The 24926-nt window shown below is 40.2% G+C and overlaps 1 protein-coding gene across 4 annotated transcripts in view; it reads left to right on the top strand.

Annotated features, from left to right (window-relative positions):
• The window catches only part of SMG1 (SMG1 nonsense mediated mRNA decay associated PI3K related kinase), a 105899-nt gene that overhangs the window by 21216 nt on the left and 59757 nt on the right, over positions 1–24926 (top strand). Inside the window, exons 2-11 of one of the 4 annotated variants that reach the window (XM_084773012.1) lie at positions 4279–4336; positions 8378–8541; positions 9042–9197; positions 12572–12708; positions 13791–13849; positions 14927–15140; positions 19366–19491; positions 19900–19972; positions 20816–20913; positions 22430–22603. In XM_084773012.1, the coding sequence (XP_084629138.1) occupies positions 4323–4336; positions 8378–8541; positions 9042–9197; positions 12572–12708; positions 13791–13849; positions 14927–15140; positions 19366–19491; positions 19900–19972; positions 20816–20913; positions 22430–22603 (1215 nt within the window). In that variant the 5' untranslated portion in view covers positions 4279–4322. Of the gene's footprint in view, positions 1–4278; positions 4337–8377; positions 8542–9041; positions 9198–12571; positions 12709–13790; positions 13850–14926; positions 15141–19365; positions 19492–19899; positions 19973–20815; positions 20914–22429; positions 22604–24926 lie in introns of those variants that run through there. The other 3 variants (XM_084773011.1, XM_084773013.1, XM_084773014.1) reach the window with 3 other exon arrangements.

The following is a 24926-nucleotide window of genomic DNA, read 5'->3' as shown; positions in this document are numbered from 1 at the left end:
GCTAGGTCTTGGTAGGGGTTTGAAGTTTACTGCATGTATTGTCCTTGGCTGGTGCCATAGATTGAGTAGGACCCTCTGGATCCTTCTATTTCCCCATTCTCCCATATTTTTCTCACCTAGAGTCCCAATAGGATGTCCTCAATTCTCATCCTCTTGCCTTCACCTCCTAAGACCCAGGATTCCATGTGTGTTCCTGATTAGGTGCCCCCCCACAGGGTTTCTCTGTGTAGCTGTGGCTGTCCTGGACTGGCTTTGTAGACCAGGCTGGCCTTGAACGCACAACGATCCACCTGCCTCTGTCTCCCGAGTGCTGGGATTAAAGGTGTGCGCCACCACGCCCAGCCCTGACTATGTTTTTAGAAGGAAAGGAGTTCACTCATTTGTACAGGAGTGTTGTGTTGTTCAAGTGCTCTCACAGGTGATGTGGTGACAGTGGGAAGGTAAAGGAGTTTGGGAGACAGGGGAAACTTAGGGAGTAGTTGACTTCTTTATGGAGGAGCTTTCCTTGTTGTCTAATAAAGATGAGGAACGGCTATATGTGCATATACAGATGAGTTTGGATTAATGGGGAGAAAGTTTGTAGTCATTAGTAAAGGCCTGCGACCTTTAGGTCAGTTAGGGGACCTTAGTTACCCCACCCATATAATGCAATGAATAGGGTTGTGGTGAAGATGAAGTGAGATGGTAGATGTTGCCTTACTTGCTGCAGTGATAAAAATATTAGACAAGCCGCTCAAGGGAAAGAGGATTGATTTTGGCCACTGTTTTCAGAATGTTTTAGTCCATCATAGCAGGGTAGGCATAGTGGCCATAGTAGAGTGTGTGACAGGAAGGATATAGTACCATCCTAAGGACCTGCCCTCAGTGACCTACTGATTATAGTGAGGCCCCACTTTCTAAAAAAGCCGTGGTTCTCCACCTTCCTAATGCTGCCGTCCTTTAATGCCGTTCTTCATGTTGTGGTGACCCCAACCATAAATTATGTTTGTTGCTACTTCACAGCTAATTTTTCTACTGTTATGAGTTATAATGTCACAACCCTGTCTGTGTGTCCTAACGGCATTAGTCCACCCTTGTGAAAGAACATTTGACTCTCAAAAGTGTCGAGACTCACAGGGTGAGAACTGCTGTTCTAAAGGCCCTATAATCTCCCACAGTCGGGCTACCAGCCGGGACAAAGCATTTAAACATGATCATGTGAGGCATTTCAGATTGAAACTTTTGATTAGGATTGCTACTCTTAGGAGGAGCTTACGGTGCTAGTTTGAGTGAATGTACAGTCTGTAAACCTGTGCACCACTGAAGATCTTGTTATAGATTACAGCAAAGGAATGTGGACCAGTGGGAGGGAGGTGCTCACTAGCCTGGTCTCTGAAGACAGTTATGCACATGAAGCAAAGTTTACAGCCTAAAATAATTTCCTCTTATTAAACCCTTCTGTTTAATCAGGTTAGAGGTGAACTAACAGGATATTTGAAGTGCTTCGGAATTCACACTACATTTGGTAAAGATGCTATTAAAATTATACTTTACCATGAAATTGTTTTAACTACTTTTCTTTTTTGTTTTTCAAGAAAGAATTTCTCTGTGTAGCCCTGACTATCCTGGATTTGCTTTGTAGACCAGGCTGGCCTCAAATTCACAGAGATCTGCCTGCCTCTGCCTCCCCCAGCACTGGGATTAAAGGTGTGCCTAGCTATGAACACAATTTTAAAAAGAATTTTGTAAATTTTTGAGTGAGAATATATTCAGTAGTTAAAAAAAGATTTATTAATTTAATGTATGAATGTGCATGTACACTTGCCTGCCAGAAGAGGGCATCGCATCACATTATAGATGGTTGTGAGCCACATGTAGTTGCTTGGAGTTGAACTCTGGACCTGGCAGCCAGTGCTCTTAACCACTGAGGCAGTATAGTCCCTCCTGATGCTTACTCCTGATGCTAGCTAGTTGCAAGTGAAGTTCTTATATATCAGTTTATTGCCATGGAAGTGTTCATATTAACCTTGGCAAAGGATAGGAAGAGCAGAGTCCTGGAAAGTGCAAGGTATAGAGCTGGCAATTGTCGTTTTTTTGTAGAATCACAGATAGTATGACTTCCTGTTGGTATCTATGTTTAACAATATTTAACTGTGAAGCTTGCTCCAGCTGTTGTGTCAGTTTTTATGAAGCTCTGTAGCTAATTGCCTGTGTAAGCGATCTTAGTTTCCAGCCCTCTGGAGTTTGATTTATGTAATTCAAAAGTTCTGCCATAAGTCACACTGTCCCACTTTGTGGGTTGGCTCAGAGTCCCCCATTTGAACAGAAAGTGCATTCCTGGGCGTGGCATTTCCGAGGTTTGAGAGATTACCTTTTGGAGTCCGTGGCTAAAAGCTAGAACTTCTTTTGGGTAAGGTAAAAATCTTTGTAGATTCACGTTAAATATATTTTTGTTTTTCATCAGTCTAGAGTTACTAGAGATTGAGTTACAATAAAAACAGGTAACAGACTTATAAATAAGTAATTAAAACTTGGTATTAATCACCCAGTACTTCGAGATAGCTGAGGAAAATTTACCAAGAAATTGTATTAACTACATTTTTAATATGGCAAAATTTATGTAAATCCATTTATAATTTTGAATGAAATGACATTTTGTTTAGTTTAACACATTTTTTTGGTTTTTTGTTTGTTTGTTTGTTTTGTTTTCAAGACAGGGCTCTTTTGTGTAGCTCTGACTGTACTGGAATTTACTCTGTAGACCAGGCTGGCCTTGAACTCAGAGCTTCTGCCTCTGCTTCCTGTGTGCTGACTTGTACATAGTTTTCTTTTCAAGAAGTTTTATATAGTAAGTCTCCAAGGGGTTGCAGAAAGGGCTGGTTATTCTTGCAGAGGACCCAGATAGCCACCGTAACTGAGTTACTGTGAGTGACTCTAGTGCCAGGGGCTCCCACACTCCTGGCTTCTGCAAGCACCAGGTATGCGTGGGTTATACATGCACACATGCAGGCTAAGCATTCATATACATAGAATACAAATAAAATTAAAAGTGTCTGAGCCTCTCAAATCTTTGAATTCTAGCTAGACTCATTCTTATGATCATATTTCTAATGTAAAAACGATATTCTTGAAGCCACAGACTTTTTGTTCTTTCTTCTCCATGAAAACATGTTTGAATCCAGGTGAGTAAGAAACTATCCTCCTGATTGGTGTTTGGTCAACTTAACACTAGCTAGTCATTTGAGAAGAGGGAACCTTAATTGAGGAAATGGTAGCATCAGACTGGCCTGAGGGCAAGCCTGTGGGGCATTTTCTTTAAGGACCCAGCTCTTTGTGAGCGGTGCTACCCCTGGGTAGGTGGTCAGAGCTGTATGAGCAAGCAGGCTGAGGAAGCCATGGGAAGCAGCTTCCTCCATGGTTTCTGCTTCTGTTCTGCTTCCAGCTTCCTGCCTTAACTTCTTACCTTGACTTCTCTCAGTGATGGGAGTGTAACCTGAGAGTTGTAAGCTGAATTACCCCCTTCCTTCCCTGGGTTGCTTTTGGTCACAATGTTTTATCACAGCAATAGAAAGAAACCTTACCTAAGACAGCGATATTATGGCCATAGTACTGGATTTAAGCTTAAAAGATACACCATTTTAAAGTGGTATGAGTTCCCAGCATCTCCTGCAGCTGCTTTTTGAGTACCACTGTTGAAGAGATGATGTATTCCTACCTAGTTGCTCTCATGTCCTGGTTTATATACCCATTACAAGTTAGGCTTAGCTATTGATGTGAAATCTCTTCAGCCCAGGTTAAAAATAGCTTAAAGTGATGATTCTTATTATTCCAGCGGCACCACTAGGTGTGGTGTTTGCATCAAGTCATTTTAGGGTCCTTTATGGAAATGCTTCCTCATAGGAAATTTCCTGACTTCACACTTAACTAGAGGCAGCTTTTGGGGGGAATGGAGTTGCTCTATGTAATGCTGGACCAAAGACTATTAAGGAGATACTGTCTCTACCTGTGCAGATGTGTGAGGGCTGAAGATCTGAGTCATCTGAAGTGACTGTGTTACAGTTACGTGTTACAGTTAATATTTAAAATCTCTTACGGACTCACTTTTTTTTTTTTTGACTGCCACTTAAAGAATCCAAGGCAGAGTGGCTTGCCATCAGGATTTTTGCTTCAGTATTTGAACCTATAGTGGCCCTAGTTAATGAAAACACACCTAACCCATGAATGAGCCAGATTTGCTTCATGTTTGAACAAATGTTTTAACCCTCTGTCTTCACTAATACTGTAACTGCTGTCTTACAGATTGACTTGATGCAAAACACCACAAAGGCTCCATATTACACAGTATGCGATTTTTGAGGTATGAGCTTTAGAAACTTACCTCTCATGTGGCATGTACATCAAGCTTAACTTCAGTTGGATCATTTTGGGAAAATTTGTCTGTTTCTTCTTTTCCTCTCCACATTTTTAGAGTATTAAAGGGACTGTGGAAATATTTTTGGATCCTTGTTAGGATTCTTTTTCTAACATATTTTTCCACTAATTTGAAACACTAATTCTGATAGGTAGTCTTTTCAGCCCTTCTAATGAGCTTGCTTAATACTGATTTCTGCCTCCTGGAGGCTAAATCTGTTTTTTGTCTTTTGCTTGTTTTGTGCTTTGCTAAATTTTAAGTGCTTATTTCTGTTCTTAACAATTGTTTATTTTTTGGACTGGGTGGTCTTGTCTTGTTGGTGCTAACAGCCTAACATAGTTTTTGAGAAATAAGCAGTTTAGGTAATATAAAAGTAGCTGCTTCATATAAATCCTTAGCCATTTTGTGCATTTTGCTTCAAAATACATGTACTCGATGGTAGCTTGAAATATGAGTTTGCATTAGAAACTCATTAGAAAAACAATGTCCTGACCAGGAGGACATTTGGGGCTGTTCTGATAGAGTGGTTCTGGCTTAGTGAGCTGTTGTATTGTTAAAATTTTGCAAATTTTATGATGAAAAAAATCTGTGTTCATAACTCTTAGGAATTAAAAACCTTTGTTTCTGATGAAGTGGGAAATCACTCTAGGTTTTGTAAGCATAATGTGAAATCAGATGAACCTAGTTAGCTAGAAATGTGTGGTAGCAATAAACTGCTTAATTTCATTGAAGAACAAGCTGCTTTACAGTTAATGTAAGAACTATTTTATTTATATGCTCATGAACTGCATGTGCATCGCGCGCGCGCACACACACACACACACACACACACACTTTTAGCTTGGAAAACTAAATTCAAAATGTGCCCCGCAAGCTATGTATTTGTTAAGAATTCTGTATGTGAGTCTCATATGTTAGATTAGACAATCTGCACTTTATACAAGAGAACACAAGCTCTTGGAAACCAAGGGTCTGTGTGCCCTTACGGTGCTAGGGCTGGAGGCTTAGCCCAGATGTTGTTTGTTTTGTTTTTCAAGAGGGTTTCTCTGTGTAGCCTTGGCTGTCCTAGACCTTCTTTGTAGACCAGGCTGGCCTCAAACACACAGAGATCCACCTGCCTCTGCCTCCCTAGTGCTGGGTTTAAAGGTGTGCGCCACCAGCAGCCCAGATGTTTTTAATGTGCACAAACTGCTTTTTCACCAGAAAGTGAGTAGTTAGGGCGCTATGGGTAGCGTGTGAGCACACTGAGAACAGGAAACGCCAGCGCGTGTAAGTGTGAGCACACTGAGAACAGGAAACGCCAGCACGCGTAAGTGTTGGTAGACGAGCTTTGTATACCACAGTTAGTCATGTGCTTATCTGGATTGTGCATTTACTAAGATATTTTTCCAGGTTGAATTAGGTGAAAACTCACCCTCATACCTTCCCCTCCCCTCCCTGAAACTCTGCCAGGAAGCCCATAAGCTGTCCTTTTTGTCTTCAGTATTTTTTGAGAAAGTAATAGTACATTAGTTGATTATAGGTGCACATTTAACAATGCTGTTCTTAGAGATATGAAGGATTATTTTTCATTAATAAATTTTTATGGTGCATACATTCCCCCTCTTCCTACAGATTTTCATGGATTTTATTTCTCTGCATTAGAAAAATTAGTGTTTGTATGTGCACAAACTGCATATTTGAAAAAGACAGTTCACTTGTAGCAGTGTTAGCTTGCTAGGTTGTGACATTGACTCAGACTTTCTGGTTAGGGGTTCAAGTTTAATTGGCCCTGCTCTTCATTCTGTGTCAGCAGAAACTACAGTAAATCCAGACCAAGGCGTCCAGCTGGAGGGGGCAAGAGCATGTATGCGAAATCCTGCTGTCTTTTCTCATATAAGTCTAAGCTTTTCCAAAACATGATCATGAATTTTTTAAGTTTTTGTTTTATTTGTTCTGCACTGAGTACTAAACCTAGAACCTCCCATCATTTGGAGTAGGCAAGGAGTTCTAAACTGTCCCTTGTTCCCCCACCTGCCAATCAGATTTTTTTTGTTGTTGTTGCTTATTTTTTTGGTTTTTGAGACAGTGTTTCTCTGTGTAGCTTTGGTTGCCCTGGAACCCACTCTGTAGGCAAGGCTGACCTCTAATTCAGATCCACAGTGCCTCTGCCTCCCAAGTGCTGGGATTAGTGTGCCACCACTACCTGGCCAGATTTTTTTTTTAAAGATAAAATACTTTTATGCGCATTAATGCTTTACCTACATATATCTATCTGTGTGAGGGTGCCAGATAGTTCTGGAACTGGAGTTACAGATAGTTGTGAGCTGCCATGTGAGTGCTGAGAATTGAATCCCAGTTCTCTGAAAGAGCAGCCAAGACTCTTAACCACTGAGCTATATCTCCAGCACCAAACAATAGTAATTTTTTTTTCTCTTCCCATCTTTCTTTCTTTCTTTCCTTCCTTCCTTCCCTCTCTCCCCCCCCCCCCCCCCACACACACACACAGTGTTTCTCTGTGTAGCCATGGCTGTCTGAAACTCGCTCTGTAGACCAGGCTGGCTTTGAACCCAGAGATCCTTCTTGCCTCCCAAGTGCTGGGATTAAAGGTGTGTGCCACCACTCCAATCATCAGACTTTTTTTATTCTTTTTTTTTTTTTTTTTTTAAATGAGGCAAGGTGTCACTAAAGTGCCCAGGGTTGGCACTGAACTTATGATTTTTGCTTTATCAGATTCTGAGTAGCTGAGACTGTAGGTCTTATCACCAGCCCAGAAGACATTTGTAATAGAGAAATTGCTGCTGCTGCTGCTGCTATTTTTTAAATGAATTTCCTTTTCTCAGAAAGATTAAAAAAGTGCTTACTTATTTGAAATTTTCATATGCTAAAATAGAATATTTGAATTTCTTCCATCTTGACAGTTTATAATTGATAACCTAGAAGAATAAGACCATGTAAATCTTGTAGCTTGCCTTGCTTCTTTATTTCACTGATGAGGAGACTGAGGCATAGAGCTAATAGGAGCGGATAGGTGGATAAAGATGCTGAGTTTTGTCTGGGGCTTCACTTGTTTATTAATATCCAAGTGTCTGGTATTATTCTGCCAGTATTACACTGACCCCAGCCATTAGATTCAACATAAATGGAATTCTGAGACTTTGGCTTCTCCTACCAGATAATTGAAGATTTGGTTGAGGGTTTAGTAGACATTGCTACAAGGCACTCTTTAACTTTACAGGGAATTTGGGAACACTTAGTCTCTTTGACATGCTGATAATATTTTTTGTTTATAACCAGAAAGTCTGGCCAGTTAAGCTTTTCTGGAAACAAAGTGTAGGAAGAATTATTTTTTAGAATCACATCATGGGAGCGAACCCTTAGGTCAGAATGATCAGTTAAGTTTTCCTGAGACAGGAGACAATAAATAGCACACAAAACAGTAAAGTGGTAGCGCTGGACAGGTGGCTGTGCTCACAAAATGATTGTTGTACAAGCATGAGGACCTGATTTGGATTCCAAGCACCTATAGAAAAGGCTGGTGTGATAGTTGTGCTTGTCATCACAGCTCAGGGAAAGCAGAGATAGGCAGAATCGTGGACCTCCAGATTGATGAACCTGAGGTTGATGTGCTTCTAGGGAAGCAAAGTGAATCAGCTTCTGAGGAGTGACACCAGAGCTTGACCTCACCCTCGTAGTCTCCAACATATGCATACTTGTGCATTGTCTTCTTCACTCATACTCCCTCCCCTAAAAAAAATGTAAATTAAGTAAATGAACAAATTAACACGAGTTGGTCACTGTAATCCAGGTGGCACTTCAGCAGGAGAGCATGAGCGGCAAGCGTTTCGTCTGTGGCAGTCTCTTTCCAGCTGAAGGACTTACTAGACAGTGCAATGCTTAGAGTTGTGGCTGAACATAAAGGTTAGGGGGAAGAGATGCTCTGTATAGCTTTGGCATTGAAATGTTTGCTTAAAGCTCTAATACTAACATTTCTTTTTCTTCTTTTAGAACTGATAGTGCATCAGCCGACTCAGATACTTTAAAATACTCCTCATCCAGAGATAGGGGTGTTTCTTCCTCTTATGGACCGCAACCTTCAAATTCAGCTGTGGTGTCTCGGCAAAGGCATGATGATAGCAGAGGCCATGCTGACATACAGAATGACGAAAAGGGTATGTAGCCTTCCTGTTTCTGCAGCATGCTTTTGTTTTAGAGCCTCTTTTCTTACCCCTCCTGCCAGTTATCTGTCTGGCACTGTCTCCCTATCTCTACTCCCCCTGCCTTCCCTCTAGTCATCTAATGTATTGAGAAGATAGGTACCACATACGGAATTACTTTTGCAAACTTCAAAAGTTTGCCCATTTTATCCAAGTTTTTAAAAAATGCATATAGTTTATAAATGCTTGTCCACTTACTTAAAAAGTTGTAACTTTTGAGGTTCCTCCAGGCTACTGTCTCTTTTTTTATTCATCCAAGAAGCAGAGAGTAACATCTGCCTGAATTTAACTTTTATTTCTCTATTTACCTTCCAATGAAGAATCAAATTGGTTTGGAGTCAGGTAGCACAGGGGAGAGGAGGGAGTTAGCCTGCAAATGAGTAAGATTCTGAACTGTTAGTTGAGGGGATGAAGCCACGGCCTTGTTAAGATAATGTAAACATTGCTGTTTTCAGGTGGCTACAGTGTCAATGGAGGATCTGGGGAAAATACTTATGGTCGGAAGTCGTTGGGGCAAGAGCTGAGGGTTAACAATGTGACCAGCCCTGAGTTTACCAGTGTTCAGCATGGCAGTCGTGCGTTAGCCACCAAAGACATGAGGAAATCACAGGGTAAGACTCGGAAACCGAGGTTGACACGTGATAATAGCCACGAGCAGACGAGCACTACCTTGAGCTGCAAAGCATGGCAGCAGCCACGTACACTAGTTCTGTGAACTGCCAGCTTATAAGAAAGGTTACAAGTCTGGGTAAGACCTTTTCTTTTGTTTTGCTTTTTGAGACAGGGTTTTTCTTTGTGATAGCCCTGGCTATCCTAGAACTCACTCTGTAGATCAGGCTGGCTTTGAACTCGAAGAGATCTACCTGCCTCTGCCTCCAAAGTGCTGGGATTAAAGGTTTGTGCCACCATAACCAGGTTCTGGGTAAGATCTTAAAGGGTTTCTGAATGGGTAGTGGACATAGTAAGTCCTATATACAGAATGGACCCTTTTAAAAAGTTAAATATGTACCTATACCTTGCTTTCTGTTGCAGATTTATCCACTATAAATAAAGAGCTTTCAACATTCAGAATATTAAAGATAATGTGTATTCCAGCCAGACATAGTGGTTCATCCCTTTAATTTCTGCAATTGGGAGGTAGAGGCAAGCAGAACTCTGAGCTCAAGGCCAGCCTGGTTTACATAGTGAATTTCAGGACAGCCAGAGCTATATGATGAGAGACCCTGTCTCACAATTTAAACATAAAGTATATTTCTTTCATTAAAGAGAAGTGAACTTTTGTTGGTAAAGCTTCTTACAAAGTTGAGGACTTTGATATAAATAGTTTGTTTTATACAATTGCTTTTTGAACAGTATAGTTTTATGTATACCTTGGTGAATGTTTTGTGTGCTTACAAACATACTACTTTTTAAAAAATGCATTTAACTTAGAAAAAACACAGACACACCTGATTTTCTTGGGTTAGAGGTGGTACAATAGGAACAGTTTGATTCCCAGAACCCACCTGGTGGTTCACAACTCTAGGAGCTTTTAAAAATCTATTTTATTTTATTAGGATTACCTGTATCTCTGCCTCCCTTCTCCACCCAGTTCCTGTAACCTCCCAGCACTCGGTAGGGGAGAAAGACGAGAAGAGACAAGGTCATAGTTCTCAGGCTACTTCCTGCTGCTTAGGGTGGTTGGGTTCCTGGGAACAAGTTCAGTCTTGATCTCCGAAAACACCAGCCGCCTTCTTTCTCGGAGCTCCCACTGCACCTTTATTCTTTTCTCAGAGTCCCCAGAATTAAACTGTCTGCTGCTGGCAAAGATCATACCCTTTCAGAACCTCCAAGAGGCAAATAGTCTGCTACTGTGGACAGTGTGAACCAGCCCCATATCCCACACCTGGGATTAAAGCAAAAGCATGTTTATATAACATAACTGAGGTTTTTTGTTTGTTTGTTTGTCTGTTTTGGCTTTCCGAGACAGGGTCTCTTTGTGTAGCCTTGGCTGTCCTGGACTCACTTTATAGAGCAGGCTGGCCCAGAACTCACAGATATCCACCTGCCTCTGCCTCCCAAGTGCTGGGATTACAGCCGTGTGCCACTGTGCCTGGCCATAACAGAATTCTTAAAGACACTAAAATTTCCACTACACACAACCATCCATAACCTCCAGGGGGCTCTGATGTCCTTTCTGACCTCTGGGTACCAAGAACTTACATAATGCACATGTATGCTCATGCAGGCAAAATACACATAAAATAAAACAAAGAAATCATACACAGACTCCCTCCCTCCCTCCCTCCCTCCCTCCCCTCCCCTCCCTCCCTACCTCTGTCTTTTTGAGACAGGATTTCTTTGTGTAGCCCTGGCTGTCCTGGACTCACTGTGTAGATGACGCTAGCCTCAAACTCAGAGATCCACCTGCCTTCTAAGTCCTGGGATTAAGTGCCACCGTGCCCTGCTCAAACTGATTTCTTTTAGATAAAATTTCAGAGATTGAATGGCATCGTTAAAGCCTCAAAGTGTTTGAATATGAAGACTTATAGAAGGCAGGAGGTGATTGACTCTAAAGTGCATTTTGTGTAGTTACTTCTTCATAGACTCAGAGTTGTGGGATTTGTTCATAGTTGGAGAATTATAGCACAGGTGACATAATGGTATTTCCTTGTACATCCTCATTAACATAGGGGTTTGTTTAAAAATGCTGTTTTTTCCTCGAGACACAGTTGTTTCTTAAAATGTTCATCCTGAGACTTGCTGAGATTTGAAAGTTACTGTCAGGTGTGGCTAGCTAAAATAACTTTCTTTAGAATTCTAGTTCTGGGGTCTAGAGAGATGGCTAAATGGTTAAGATCACTTGTTATTTCTGCAGAAGACCCAGGATTCCCAGCACCCACTTGGTGGTCCACAACCACCTTTAATTCCAGTTTGAGAGTATCTGGCACCTTTTTTGGACTTTTGTGTTTGCTAAGGATGTACTTACATACATGTAGGCACAACACTTCTATACATGAAATAAAAATAAAAAATTATAGTCCTCAGTTTTAAAATGTCAGGCATGTCCAGCACTGTTGGTGTGTGTGTGTGTGTGTGTGTGTGTGTGTGTGTGTGTATGTATGTGTGTAATTTTCTTGCAACTGGAAAACAAAAGTTCTGGGACTGCTTTTTATAGTAATGCCATGGTGCTTACAATACAAGTAAATGGTAATGAGATGTTGGTCAGCTTGACAGTGTTCTTGCAGTCTGCCCAAACTGTGCCAGAGAAATGATAGTGGGAAGAGTTTTCCTGTAGGGGCCTCTCTTAATGAGAAATAGAAACATGGCCCTTTTGCCTATTATGACACTGTCCCTGGCTTGTAGTCATTGCCGATCCCTGTTTTGTTCTTTTGTTTTGTTTTGTATTTTGATTCTTATATTTTTGTTTTTCTTGAGATGACATCCCTATTTTTCCTTATTCTCAAAGCTTGTGGACTCAGAATACTTAGTAGCTAGAACTTCAGTTACTGCCTACCGTGCCCTTCTTTATTCCTGGTCCTGAAAATGGCTTAGAGTGGACCTGAAAAAAGTTGTCTCTAAATTTTTCTTTCTTTCTTCCTTTTTTCTTCTTTTCTTTTGTTTTTCGAGGTAGGGTTTCTTTGTGTAGACTTGGCTGTCCTGGACTCGCTTACGCTGGCCTGAAACCGAACTCAGAGCGATCTACTTGGCTCTGCCTGGAGTGCTGGGATTAAAGGCATGGGCCACCACGCCCGGCTTCTTTGGTTTTTGCTTCTTTCTTAGCTGGTCTTCCTCATGAGATGTTCAGCTTGCTGTGGGTTTTTCATTCATGTTATCTTGGATAAGAATGTTTGGGGGTCTCTGCAGGCTTTCTTCTGTAGCTACAAGATGAACTGAACAGAAGAGAGATGGGCACACTGTGGGTTTTCATGGACTTTAGAATGGTTGAACTATACACTTCATATTTATAGAGTACTAGGTGGTCACAAAATGTTTACATTCGCAGAGCGATCGATGTCGTACTCGGACGAGTCTCGACTGTCGAATCTTCTTCGGAGGATCACCCGGGAAGATGACAGAGACCGAAGACTGGCTACTGTAAAACAGCTGAAGGAGTTTATTCAGCAGCCAGAAAATAAAGTGGTGAGTAAACATGCTCACAGGTGCTGAGGGCTGTCAGCTTTCCCACAGCACACAACTTGGTTTGGTGTTCAGAGGTCTTAGCAGGGAAAGGTTTGCTTCTAGGAAAAAAAGTATTTTCTTAACTCTGCACTTGACTTTTTAGGGCACCCTTAAATGCATTATATGTGATGGCTGATGTTGGAATCACTTTTTTTATAAAGTGCGTTTTTTTAAAAACATACTTTTTAGCTTGTGGAGTTTCCTTTGACAGTACAGCGTATCTATTTTTCATACATAACGTAGAAGCATGGTGTGCTTGTTTGATGTCTAGTGACCAGGGCTAAAGAAATGGGAAGGCTGGGCCTGGAGATGGGCTCTCAGGTTAAGGCTGTTCACTGCTCTTGCAGAGGTCTTGAGTTTGTTTTTCAGCATTCCTGTTGGACAGCTCACAGTTGCCTGCAACCCCATCTCCAGGTGATGGGACACCTTTGGCCTCCAAGGACACTTCTGCATGAGTACACACACACACACACACACACACACACACACACACACACACACACACACACACAGAAATAATGGAAAGAAATGGGAAAGCCCTTCCTTTGAAGGCAATCTTCAGAAGCAGTTAGAAAGTATTTCTGTACTCTTAAGTAATTTTCTTGATGTTAAGAGCTTGATACAGGAGAAAATTACTAAGAATGGTACAGAGTGCAGAAGACAAGCTCCTCCTCTCAAGTTCTATTATGAGAAGTTTGAGTATTGAGCAAGTAGAAGGGTGTACAGTAAAGCTCACGCTGTCACTCCTCGAGTCTGTCATTGGTATGTCACTATATTACTTTATCATTCCATGGAAATGCTCTTCAGAGTTTTTCTATTAAAATGAGGTTGAGTGTGTTTCAGTACTGATTACGACTCTTCAGACTTTTACTCTTTCCTATCCTGAAGGGGAGAAACATGCCATCCTCGTGTGATTGAGAACTGGCAATAACAAGTAAACTGAGATGCTGTGTAATCATAATCTGAATTGATTGATAAGTTTAAAAAGTTTACAATGTTGTTTTTACGTAGGAATCTGAAGTGTCTATAATTTTTTTTTTAAGGTGCTAGCTAAGCAGTTGGATAATATCTTGGCTGCTGTTCATGATGTGCTTAATGAAAGGTAAGTAACTAATAATGGTCACATTTAGGTGACTTAGATGGTAATTGTAGAAACTATTAAAATAAACATGATGTACTCTGGGCTCCATCACTAAGTCTTCATAAACCTGTTATTTATTTGTTAATTATTGTTGCATACAAATGGGATCTACTTGAAAGAGGCCCTTCTTTGCTAAGCATTGGCTTGTGGAAAGACATGGGCTGATACTTTCATAAATGAAAGTTACTGTTCTAGAGTTTTAAAAATGCTTAGAGAGTAGAGGGAAAAGGGAACTACATTTTTCAGATTATTAAGTTTCTCAAAGATGTGCAGTTATTTCAAAGAATTGCAGCATTGAAGTACACTCAACTTGGGTCACTGGTGCTTTATTATTTATTTATATTTTGGTTTTTCAAGACAGTGTTTCTCTGTGTAGCCTTGGCTGTCCTGGACTTGCTTTATAGAACAGGTTGGCCTTGAACTCACAGTGATCCACCTGCCTCTGCCTCCTGAGTGCTGGGATTAAATGCCGATGTTTTATTTTTATGTAATTACTTAATGTTATACTTAGTTTTAGCTGCCATCCCTTTAAGTTTCTGTGGTTGAGCTACTAGATATTTCCTACGTTGGAGTCTTTATTTGTTGGGTGTTTCAAAGAAATGCAGTGCAGTGTAGAAGAAATATAATGTCTTACAAAGGGACTTATAAATGTTGTAGAGTATAGAGAACATAGACGTAGAGTGGGTAAAATTCCACCTTTTTATTTAGTTTGAGCTTTGGAAAGTCATTTAGGAATTTATTATTATTTTTTAAAGATTAATTTATTAAGTATACAGTGTTTTGCTTGCATGTTCACCTGCATACCACAAGAGGACACCAGACTTCATAGATGGTTGTGAGCCACCATGTGGTTGCTGGGAATTGAACTCAGAACCTCTGAAAGAGCAGGCAATGCTCCTAACCTCTGAGCCATCTCTCCAGCCCTATTTAGGGATTTTTTAATACATGGGAGACAGTTTTTTGTAAGATGTGTTATACTTTCATCATTGAAGACTAATGCCTTTGTATTTTGTCTGGTTTGCATTAAAATAAATACAGTAGCAAGTTGCTTCAGGAGTTGAGGCAAGAGGGAGCTTGCTGTCTTGGCCTTCTCTGTGCTTCTCTGAGCTACGAGGCTGAGAAGATCTTCAAGTGGATTTTTAGCAAATTTAGCTCATCTGCCAAAGATGAAGTGAAGCTCCTCTACCTGTGTGCCACTTACAAAGCGCTGGAGACTGTTGGGGAGAAGAAAGCCTTTTCCTCGGTGATGCAGGTGAGAGCCAGGTACCATAACAGATGGAGTGAGGTGGAGGACAGGACCTAGCTGCCTGCTGTTGAGCACAGCACTGTACAGATGACGTACCCTTTGAATTTGAGTAAAGCTAGGTTTAAAGTAATTTTAAGCATTTTTAATCTGTTTATTTTTTAGAAGCTTCCTTTTGAAGTTGCTTAATACTAGAGTGACTTGCAAATTTAAAAGTAGGAACTCCACTGAGGGAGTTGGGTCACAGGGCCCCTCCCAGCTTTTGAGAGATGAAAGCTAACACAGTTAATTTCTAAATCTTTAAAAAAAAAAAATCTCCTCCCCTTCTCACTTCCCTAAGTTTAGGTTTGATAATGACAAAAATTATTAATCAAAATAATGCAAACACTAATTTATGAGAGAACACCAGTTTCTGTTTAATTCCACTTCACATCTGAGTATCTGGATATGTGGAAAATCTTATTGCCAGTTTAGGGTTTTGGTTTTGTTGGTTTTTTTGAGATAAGGTCTTACTCTGTGGTGCAAATTGTTTTCTAATGTCTCGCCTTTCTGCCTTAACCCCTTAAGTGCCAGGGCTCTAGGCTGTATCTGACTTGTCAGTTTGATCTGAGCAACATACATGTAACATATTTGTTGAGGAAATGTTTGGGGGGAAATTTTTTACTTGGTTCCTGGAATAGCGGATGTCTTTTTGTTTGTTTGTTTGTTTGTTATTTTGAGAGGTAAAGTCTTAATGTGCCTACTCTGCCTCTCTCTTTACAGTGCCTGGGACTAGAGGGCTGTGCCTCTATGTCTGGCTTAATTTGCCTTCTTACAACTTAAGAACTGTTTCATTTTGAGTAATTAAAAAAAAATGTATGTATTTGTGTACACACACGTACACACACACACACACACACACACACACACAGAGCTAGGCATGGTAGTGCACACCTTTAATCCCAGCACTCAGCCATCAGGAGGCAAAGGCAAGTGGATCTCTGTGAGTTCAAGACAAGCTGGTCTACAAAGCGAGTCTAGGACAGGCTACAGAGAAACCCTGTCTTGAACCCCTTCCTCCTTCCCCTCCCCCCAAAAAGAAACTATTGGGAAGGTTTCTTATAATTACTTGTAACTAAACAACATAGCAGGCTGGTCTAATTTTACGCAAGTTTTTTTTTCTAACTATAGTTTGAAAGCGTCCAAATCCACAGGGAGATATATAGATCAGTTGAATAAATACTTTTTTGTTTTGTTTTTCTGAGGCAGGGTTTCTCTGCATAGCCCTCACTGCCCTGGAACTTGCTCTGTAGAACAGGCTGGCCTCTGCCTTCTGAGTACTGGACTTGAGCCGTATGCCACCTCTGCCTGGCTTAAATACTAAATTTTTATTTATTTATTTTTTTTTGTGGTGGGGAGTTAGGTATTGCTGAAGATTGTACACCAGTCCTCATGTATATTAGTATTGCTGAGGCACACTTTCATCCCCTGCTTAATCACACTTCACTAACAATCGTTTTTGCATTTTAAGACGGTTCTCACTCTGTAGCCCAGGCTGGCCTGCCTTCACGATGCTGCTCCTGCTCCTGCTCCCTAAATGCTGGGATTACAAGGGTGCACAACTAAATCTGACTAGTAGGTGGTTAAAAATGTTTTGGTAGGTGATATTATGTGTGGTATGCATGTGTTTGGAGGCCAGAGGTCAATTTTTGGTGTTTTTCTTCTTCCTCCTTCCTCCTCCTCCTCCTCTTCTTCATTATGTATATAGTGCCCTGTCTGCATGTGCACCTGCAGGCCAGAAGAGCGCATCAGATGACATTGTAGAAGGTTGTGAGCCACCATGTGGTTGCTGGGAATTGAACTCGGGACTTCTGGAAGAGCAGTCAGTGCTCTTAACGTCCGAGCCATCTCTCCAGCCCTTGGTGTTTTCTTTTATTGATCTCGACGTTAATTTTTTGAGACAGGGTCTATCCCTTATAGTTGTTTTGTTTTTACTTACACTTTTTTTGGGCGCTGGGGCGTGGGTTCAAGACAGGGTTTCTCTGTTTAGCTTTGGCTGTCCTGGACTCACTTTGTAGACCAGGCTGGCCTCGAACTCACAGCAATCTACCCGCCTCTGCTTCCTGAGTGCTGGGATTAAAGGCCTGGCTTCCACAGTTTTTGTGGGAGTATTTGAAGGTAAATTAAATAATATGACAATTTACCCTGTTAAAATTTTAGTATGTATCACCGAAAAATAAGTAATACACTTGTATAGCAGCACTATTATATACCCAAGGAAAGACATTTTATTTTGTATATAATCTATGTTCAAATTTCTGAATATTTATATCTATGGTGTCTATCATTGCCTTTGGTGCTGTCCTTTTTTAAACTTTTCTTAGAAGAATAGTTTTATGCTAGGTGTGGTGGTATATACCTTTAATCCCAGCAGAAGCAGGAGGACAGCCTGGTCTACAAAACAAGTCTGGGACAGCCACGGCTATACAGACAAACCCTGTCTCAAAAAATTTTACGCACTGCTTATTTTATTGTATTTCCTTTCTTCCTTCTACTGTACCTTCCTGAGTAAAGTCAGTTTAGACATTTTTGAGCATGAATGCTCCATTGGTTCATTCTCAGTACTGTATTTCAGACACCTGACAGCAGGTTCTTTCTCTATTGGACATGAAGAGTGAACCCTGGTTGCGGGGATGATCACCAGATCTTATTACGAAGCTTAACTTTTCCTTTCAAATCAGCAGTCTGGATCTGATGTCTTAATCTTTGGATGTCCTGGTGTATTGGTAACCTTTCATTCAGTGATTTTAGCATTTAGATTATAACATTGGCTACTAAACAATGGTGATTTAAAATTTTTGTCTTTACCTTTTAAGAAGATTCATTTATATTATGTTTATGAGTGTTGTGTGTGTGCAACCATGTGTTTGTGTTGTGCCTGCACACCATATAAAAAGTCATCAGATCCCCTGGAACAGGAGTTAACAGACTTTTGTGAGTTGTTCTGTGGGTGCTGAGAACTCAACCTGGGTACTCTTCCAGACAAGAAATGTTCTTAGCTGCTGAGCCATCTCTCCAGCCTGGCATTACATTCTTTCATTACACACACATTAAAAACATGAGCATGCAGGGGCTGGAGAGATGGCTCAGAGGTTAAGAGCACTGACTGCTCTTCCAGAGGTCCTGAGTTCCCAGCAACCACATGGTGGCTCACAACCTTCTATAAATGTGATCTGATGCCCTCTTCTGGCCTACACGTGTACATGCAGGTAGAGCACTGTGTACATAATAAATAAATAAGTCTTTTTTAAAAAAATGAACATGCATGTTACATATTAAAAAGAATGTTGCTGTGTAAGGATTTATTCTTCGGTGTTTTGAGTAAACACCAAAAACACTTGTGTTTGTAGCCCAGGCTTTTCTGATATGCTTACTCTTCCTTGGCCTCTCAAGTGCTGGGTTTCTAGGCTTGTGCTACAGCTCCTAGCTTTATCTTACATCTTGAATGTAAGTGAGATGTGTTAAAGAAATCAGTTTCCCGGGCACATCTTAGCTTTTTAGGGGTGTGTTGGTGGGTAGGATTATGTGTCCCTGGTTGGCATGGGGCTTTCTATGTAGGCCAAAGTAGCCTTGAACTTTGAGAACCATCTTCCTCCCGAGATTAACAGCACATGGCTCCATGTCTGGGTACATCTTACTTTTGTACTTTAAATTCAGTTGCAGCCACAGAGTTACTTATGAATAACTATATAGAGGTGTTACTTAGCATTAAAGTTACTTGATAGGAAACAAATAGTTAAATAACTATTAAAATAGAGAGCAGTATTGGTTCTCATCCTAACACAGTTGACTGAACTTTTACTTTTGTAAAAAAATATTAAAGCAATAGGGTTTATTTTCTTTTGAAAATACTAAACTTGAAACATTTATATAGAAGTGGTAGAATTTTGTAGTCTAGTTTTTTGTTTTGTTTGTTTGTTTTGCTTTTTTGAGACAGGGTTTCTCTGTGTAGCCTTGGTTGTCCTGGACTTGCTTTGTAGACCAGGCTGGCCTCGAACTCACAGAGATCCATCTGCCTCTGCCTCCCGAGTGCTGGGATTAAAGGTGTATGCCACTACCACCTGGCTCTAGTTTTACATTTTATATATTATTGAAAAAATTTTATTTTCTTTGTCATCATAATCAGTTGTCAAGTTAATCTTTTTATTTTCTTCCTACTTGGTCAAATGTTTATTATCTTAACTTTGTTTTTCAGCTTGTGATGACCAGCCTACAGTCTATTCTTGAAAATGTGGATACACCAGAATTACTTTGCAAATGTGTTAAGTGCATTCTTTTGGTGGCTCGATGCTACCCTCATATTTTCAGCACTAATTTTAGAGTGAGTTTCTCATTCCCTTTCTCTGCTGTGGTGATTGTGGGAATAAGTGGGACATCAGATAGAAAACAAGCAAGCTCTCACCCTTTGTAATCAGTGGTGTTGTGGACGAAAGGAGTTGATTGGTGCAGTATGTATCACGACAGTGCTGATAGTGACGGCAATGATGATAATTTACTTTCATAAAATGTAACAACTGCATTTTTTTTCTGACATTAGTACCTTCAGTATAGAAGAGAAATATTTCCTCAGTGTCATGACTACAGTTCTTTTATTCTGCCTCTAATTCAGTCTACCCATGTCAGGTAGATTGAGCATTTTTTTTAGGGGCTTTTAATGTGATGTGATTTTACTGATGAAATAGTAGTGAGACCATAAAATGACTGGCCTCCTGTCTTCTTGTCTCTCAAGGATACAGTTGATATATTAGTTGGATGGCACATAGATCATACCCAGAAACCCTCCCTCACACAGCAGGTGTCTGGTAAGTCTTTTAGCTTATGTCAGTCCTGTACATACTGTGCAAAGACGTGTTGATCTGATTTAGAAGAAAGGGTTGCTTCAGGGAGGTAACACTAGCTATTAGAAGTGAGTACCACTTGGTAGCTCTGACTACAGAGTTGCGCCTGTGTCTCAAGTCATCTGTAGGATGTTTACAAAAGAGAAAGTTAAGAGACTAGAAAACTCTGAGACCTAGAATAGAAGATCTGGTCATTTGTTTTTATTGTTGCTTTTCTAGTCATTTTAAATGAGCCAGAAATATTTGGGAGAGTGTCATGTATGATAGAGAACAAATGATAACTGAACTAACTCGTTCACACACACACCATTTTCATATGTTTCCATTTCTCTCTCTCACTGAATCTTGGGTGTAGTAACTTTTGAGATGGGAATGGATGGCGTCATGCTGCTGTGAAGCTACATGTGCACCTGTGGTGACCTGTCCTGACCCTGGGGTGGACAGCTGGGCTGATAATACACTGTGACACACACACACACACACACACACACACACACACACACACACACACGACATTGCAGATGTTAGCTGACCCTGGGGTGGACAGCTTGGCTGATAATACACGGTGCCACACACACGCACACACACAACATTGTAGATGTTAGCTTAAAAATTATGCAAGATTTACATACTAGTTACTGAAGGATGTTAATTTCTATAAAATTAAAAGAGGCTTTTAGTGGCAGTCCTAATGTTGTGATACAGGGCATGTTTTAAGAGCAGGTAGCTTGAAAGCAGGTTCACTTATAATTTTATTATCCTCTACCTTTTTTCTTTTCCCCTCAAAATTTCTTCCATGATGTCAAGGGTGGTTGCAGAGTTTGGAGCCATTTTGGGTAGCTGACCTTGCATTTTCTACCACTCTTCTTGGTCAGTTTCTAGAAGACATGGAGGCATATGCTGAGGTAAGTTGTAGGAAGCCAAGTTCTTCTTAAAGGGTTAAAAAGAATGTTTAGAGATTTTTAAACAGAAGTAGATTTATTTAAAAATAAGTGAGACTGATAATTATGTGATCAATGAGGTTTGGTTTATTCTTATTATTCTTACTTGCTATTTTTAAGTTAACAGAAAGAGTCAAAAATTATCGATTGATATTATGTAAAGTTAGAATATTGTTGATAACAGATAGTTTTCTTGAAGGCAAATCCCATATTTTATAACCTATTACCAAAAAACAGATGATGCTGTTCAGAAATGAAAACTGCCCCTAAAGATGCTGCCCTCCAATATTCCGAGTCTCCCATGTAATGCTACCCAGGACACGCTGTGGCTTTACTTCACTGGTGCCACTGTGTGGATGTGACATTTTCAGGGGGCTTCCTGCAGCTTTTGCCCTTGCTCCTGGCCTGCCTGTTGGGGCTAAGCCTTTGCTTTCTCCTATGGGAGCACCATGATTTCTATTTGGTGTTCAAGACTATCCCAAATACTGAATTTGTTTTAGTTCTTTGCTACTTATAGTCACTATGAGTTCATTATTCTTCCACTTTCTTCACTGGAGTGTTTGTTTTCTTCAGGAAAAAGGAGCAGAATATTACACGTGTGTTTCTGTGAACATATAGAAGGCAGGGAGTGCAGGTTGTTTTACACACTCCCATTCCCACTCACCTATACAGATGATTAGTCTTTCAAAAGCTATCCATTTTCATAGGTAGAGACCCTTTGGCATTATTAATAGGGTCTCTGTGTAGCCTTGGCTGGCTATGTCACAGAGATCCCTTTGCCTCCCAAATGCTGAGATTAAAGATGTATGCCACTCTGATTAGCTCTTCTCTTTTTTTATTTGATACTTAATTATCTGTAGAAATATGTTGGTTCTAATACCCAATCTCAATCATTCTCTTTGGATATATATATGCATACATATATATCTTACACTGTGAACTAGATTATAAGTGTATAGAGTAGGTCTTAAAATTTCTAACCCCTTTGGAGGTCTTTGCAACTAAAATTTCTCTTAATTGGTAATAATGTTTTCTAGGGCTACGTGTGGTTGTACATGTTTTTAATCCCAGCACCTGGGAGGCAGAGTTGGATCTCTGTGTGTTGGGGTCCATCCTGGTCTACATATTAAGTTCTAGACCAACCAGTGCTACTTAGTGAGAGCCTGTATTAAAAGGGAAAAAAGAAAACAATCTGCCAGTTAGGTGACTTTGGGGAGAATTGGGAACTCATAGGATACGTCTCAACTATTCCAGATGCTGAGATAAGAGGATCGATTGAGTCTTGGCAATAAAGTGTTGGGGGTATATGGCAGGAGATTATAAAGAAATAAGGGCTGGAATATAGCTCACTATAGAGTGCTTTACCTAGTATGTTCAAGGGCTTGGACTTGGTTTATGATTACCCACTTGTAGCAAAGCGCCAAAACAACCTCACACGATTCTACTTCAATAAGAGTGTTGTATATTCACTCACATCTAGGACCTCAGCCATGTGGCCTCCGGGGAGTCAGTGGATGAAGATGTTCCTCCTCCATCAGTGTCATTACCAAAGCTGGCAGCACTTCTCCGTGTGTTCAGTACTGTTGTGAGAAGTATTGGGGAACGCTTCAGCCCAATTCGGGGTCCACCAATTACTGAAGCATATGTCACAGATGTGAGTGTCTTTTAAAAGCCAGGTTATATTGTGGGGGTCTCCTGTACCCATTGAATGAACTATATTAACCTTGTTGTTGTTGTTGAATATTTTAAATGTGTTTGTATCTGGTTATTTTTTTACTCAGAATAGTAGGAAAGCCTACTCATCAACCACCATTCTCAAACTCTCACCCCACCAAGAAAGGGCCACCCTCAATTCTTACATACCCTTGAAACTTCTCTAAAGAGTTCCTTCACAGACCCATGTCTGTTTGTTTGTGTGTATGTTCATTGGTTCATTTGTTCATTTACTCAGTCATTTTGTGGTATTGGGGGTTGAACCTAGTGCCTTGCACAGGCTCTGTTCCCACCTGCACCTCATAAAGCATTGAGCTTTTTCCTTAGCCATCACTTAACTATTTTTAATACATTTTTAAAAATTTATAAAATAGTATTACTTTTTCTTTGAAAATTTAGTCTCCTTGCTGGACATGGTGGTTCGTGCTTTTAATCCCAGCAATGGGAGGCAGAGGCAGGTGGATTTCTGTGAGTTTGAGGCCAGCTTGTCTGTAGAGTGAGTTTCAGAACAACCAGAATTATGTGGAGAAACCCTGTCTTGAAAAACAACCAAACAAACAAAAAAATTGATACTCCTTTTAGTTTTCAACACACTAATGGTAGTAGTAGTAGTAGTAAATAATAATAATAGCAACAATGAATAATATAACAACAACAAACTACTACTATAGAGAAAGTGTCAGAAGGCACTTTTCTGGATTGAATGTGTAGTTTGTGGTGGAGCCTTTGCCTTTCGTGAAGCCCTGAATGCTATCCCCACTAATGGTGAAAACAAACCTGTCATTTTCTCAGGAGTCACATGCTTGTGTATTCTTTGATGTAAAGAGATACTGTTTTAAAATGTCAGCCTGAAGCCAGGTATGAGATTTGACCAGATTACAGCACTTCACTGGTCAGTGTGCAGCGAGTGCAGTTTAGCAAAGAGAAGTGAGCCCTGAGCACTGCTCTAGGGTGAGGACGGAGATTCATGAGTGGCAGCCAGGAAAGACTGTCTACATGACTGAAGCGTGCTGCTGCTCAGGCACAGTGCTGCTGTTTTAGGTGCAGGACTTTGGACACAGTGCTAGATAAAGGAGGTACTGTGTAACTGTTGGTAAGGTAGCTGTGTGTTAGAGCAGAAGCATCAGGTTGTGCATACAGTTAAGCCTGCATGCTGATAATGAAACCTTCAGAATGGCTTAATTTATTCCCTTTTTATTACTTAAAAAGTTGTTGCTTGAAAAGTAATGGAGTTGTAGTAAAGGCGGTTAAAGCAAATGAAGAACAAAAGGAGAGGAACATAAGCACTTTCAGAGTAGTTGTATTTTCAGTGTGTTATGAAGAAGGCCTTTGGTTGTGACTTTTTGAATAGCATTAATGTAACATGTATACAGGTTTTAAAGTAAACCCACTGGGTATTGAATTGTTACAGATCTGTGATACTTTGTAGCATGAACATTTAAAAAATGTTTAAAAATTTCTTATAGTAGAAATTTAGTACATAAATATTGTTACACTTTAGTGATTTTTGCAAAGTTAAATTGTCTGGTTTTTATGAACCTTAACAGGATTGTGCACACCAGGAGTTTTTACCTAGAGAATTTCCACGGTTCAGTGGTAGAATACTGGCTACCATGGTCATTGATATGCAAACTTTAATATTAGTTTAAAGTAATTTTAGTATTTACTTTGAAAAGATTGTTTATAAAAAGTCCAAGATTTGTGTTTAAGCAAATGGGAGCAGAACATTCCTAAGTGTGCTAAGTTGTTGTGTATCATAATGATACAGATACCGTATTTTTTTATACAGCCATTTGTAATTCGACAAGTATAGGCGAACTCAAGTGTGACAAATTCTATTTCTCATGATAGTAATTTGAAATATTTTTTGCCCAGGAATATTTTTTCCTGTTTTCCTTTTTGGGAGAGGCTTTCTCTGTGTAGCCTTGGTTGTACTGGAACTTCATCTGTAAATCAGGCTGGCCTCTAATTTACAGAGATCTACCTGCCTTTGCCTCCCAAGTGCTAGAATTAAAGGCATGCGTCACCACTGCCCAGCAAGATTTTTTTTTAAAATTGCATTAAAGATGCCCATATTAGCTACCAAGAATGGGAGAATCGGCTGTGGTCTGTGCAGAGGTACACAACGGTAAAACCAGCCTGGATCATCCATTTTTGCCCCCATCTCAGTCAAAAAGAAACAAAAAGATCCTGAAACAACAAGAATGTTAACAAGACATATTTTTCAGTTGAAGCTGCATTAAATAGCAAATAGTGGCATAGAG

The sequence above is a fragment of the Acomys minous genome (genome assembly GCF_964271855.1).
Source record: "Acomys minous genome assembly, chromosome: 2".
NCBI classification, from domain to species: domain Eukaryota; kingdom Metazoa; phylum Chordata; class Mammalia; order Rodentia; family Muridae; genus Acomys; species Acomys minous.
Note: the sequence above shows the minus strand (reverse complement) of the source record. Positions and strands in the feature narration are given on the sequence as shown.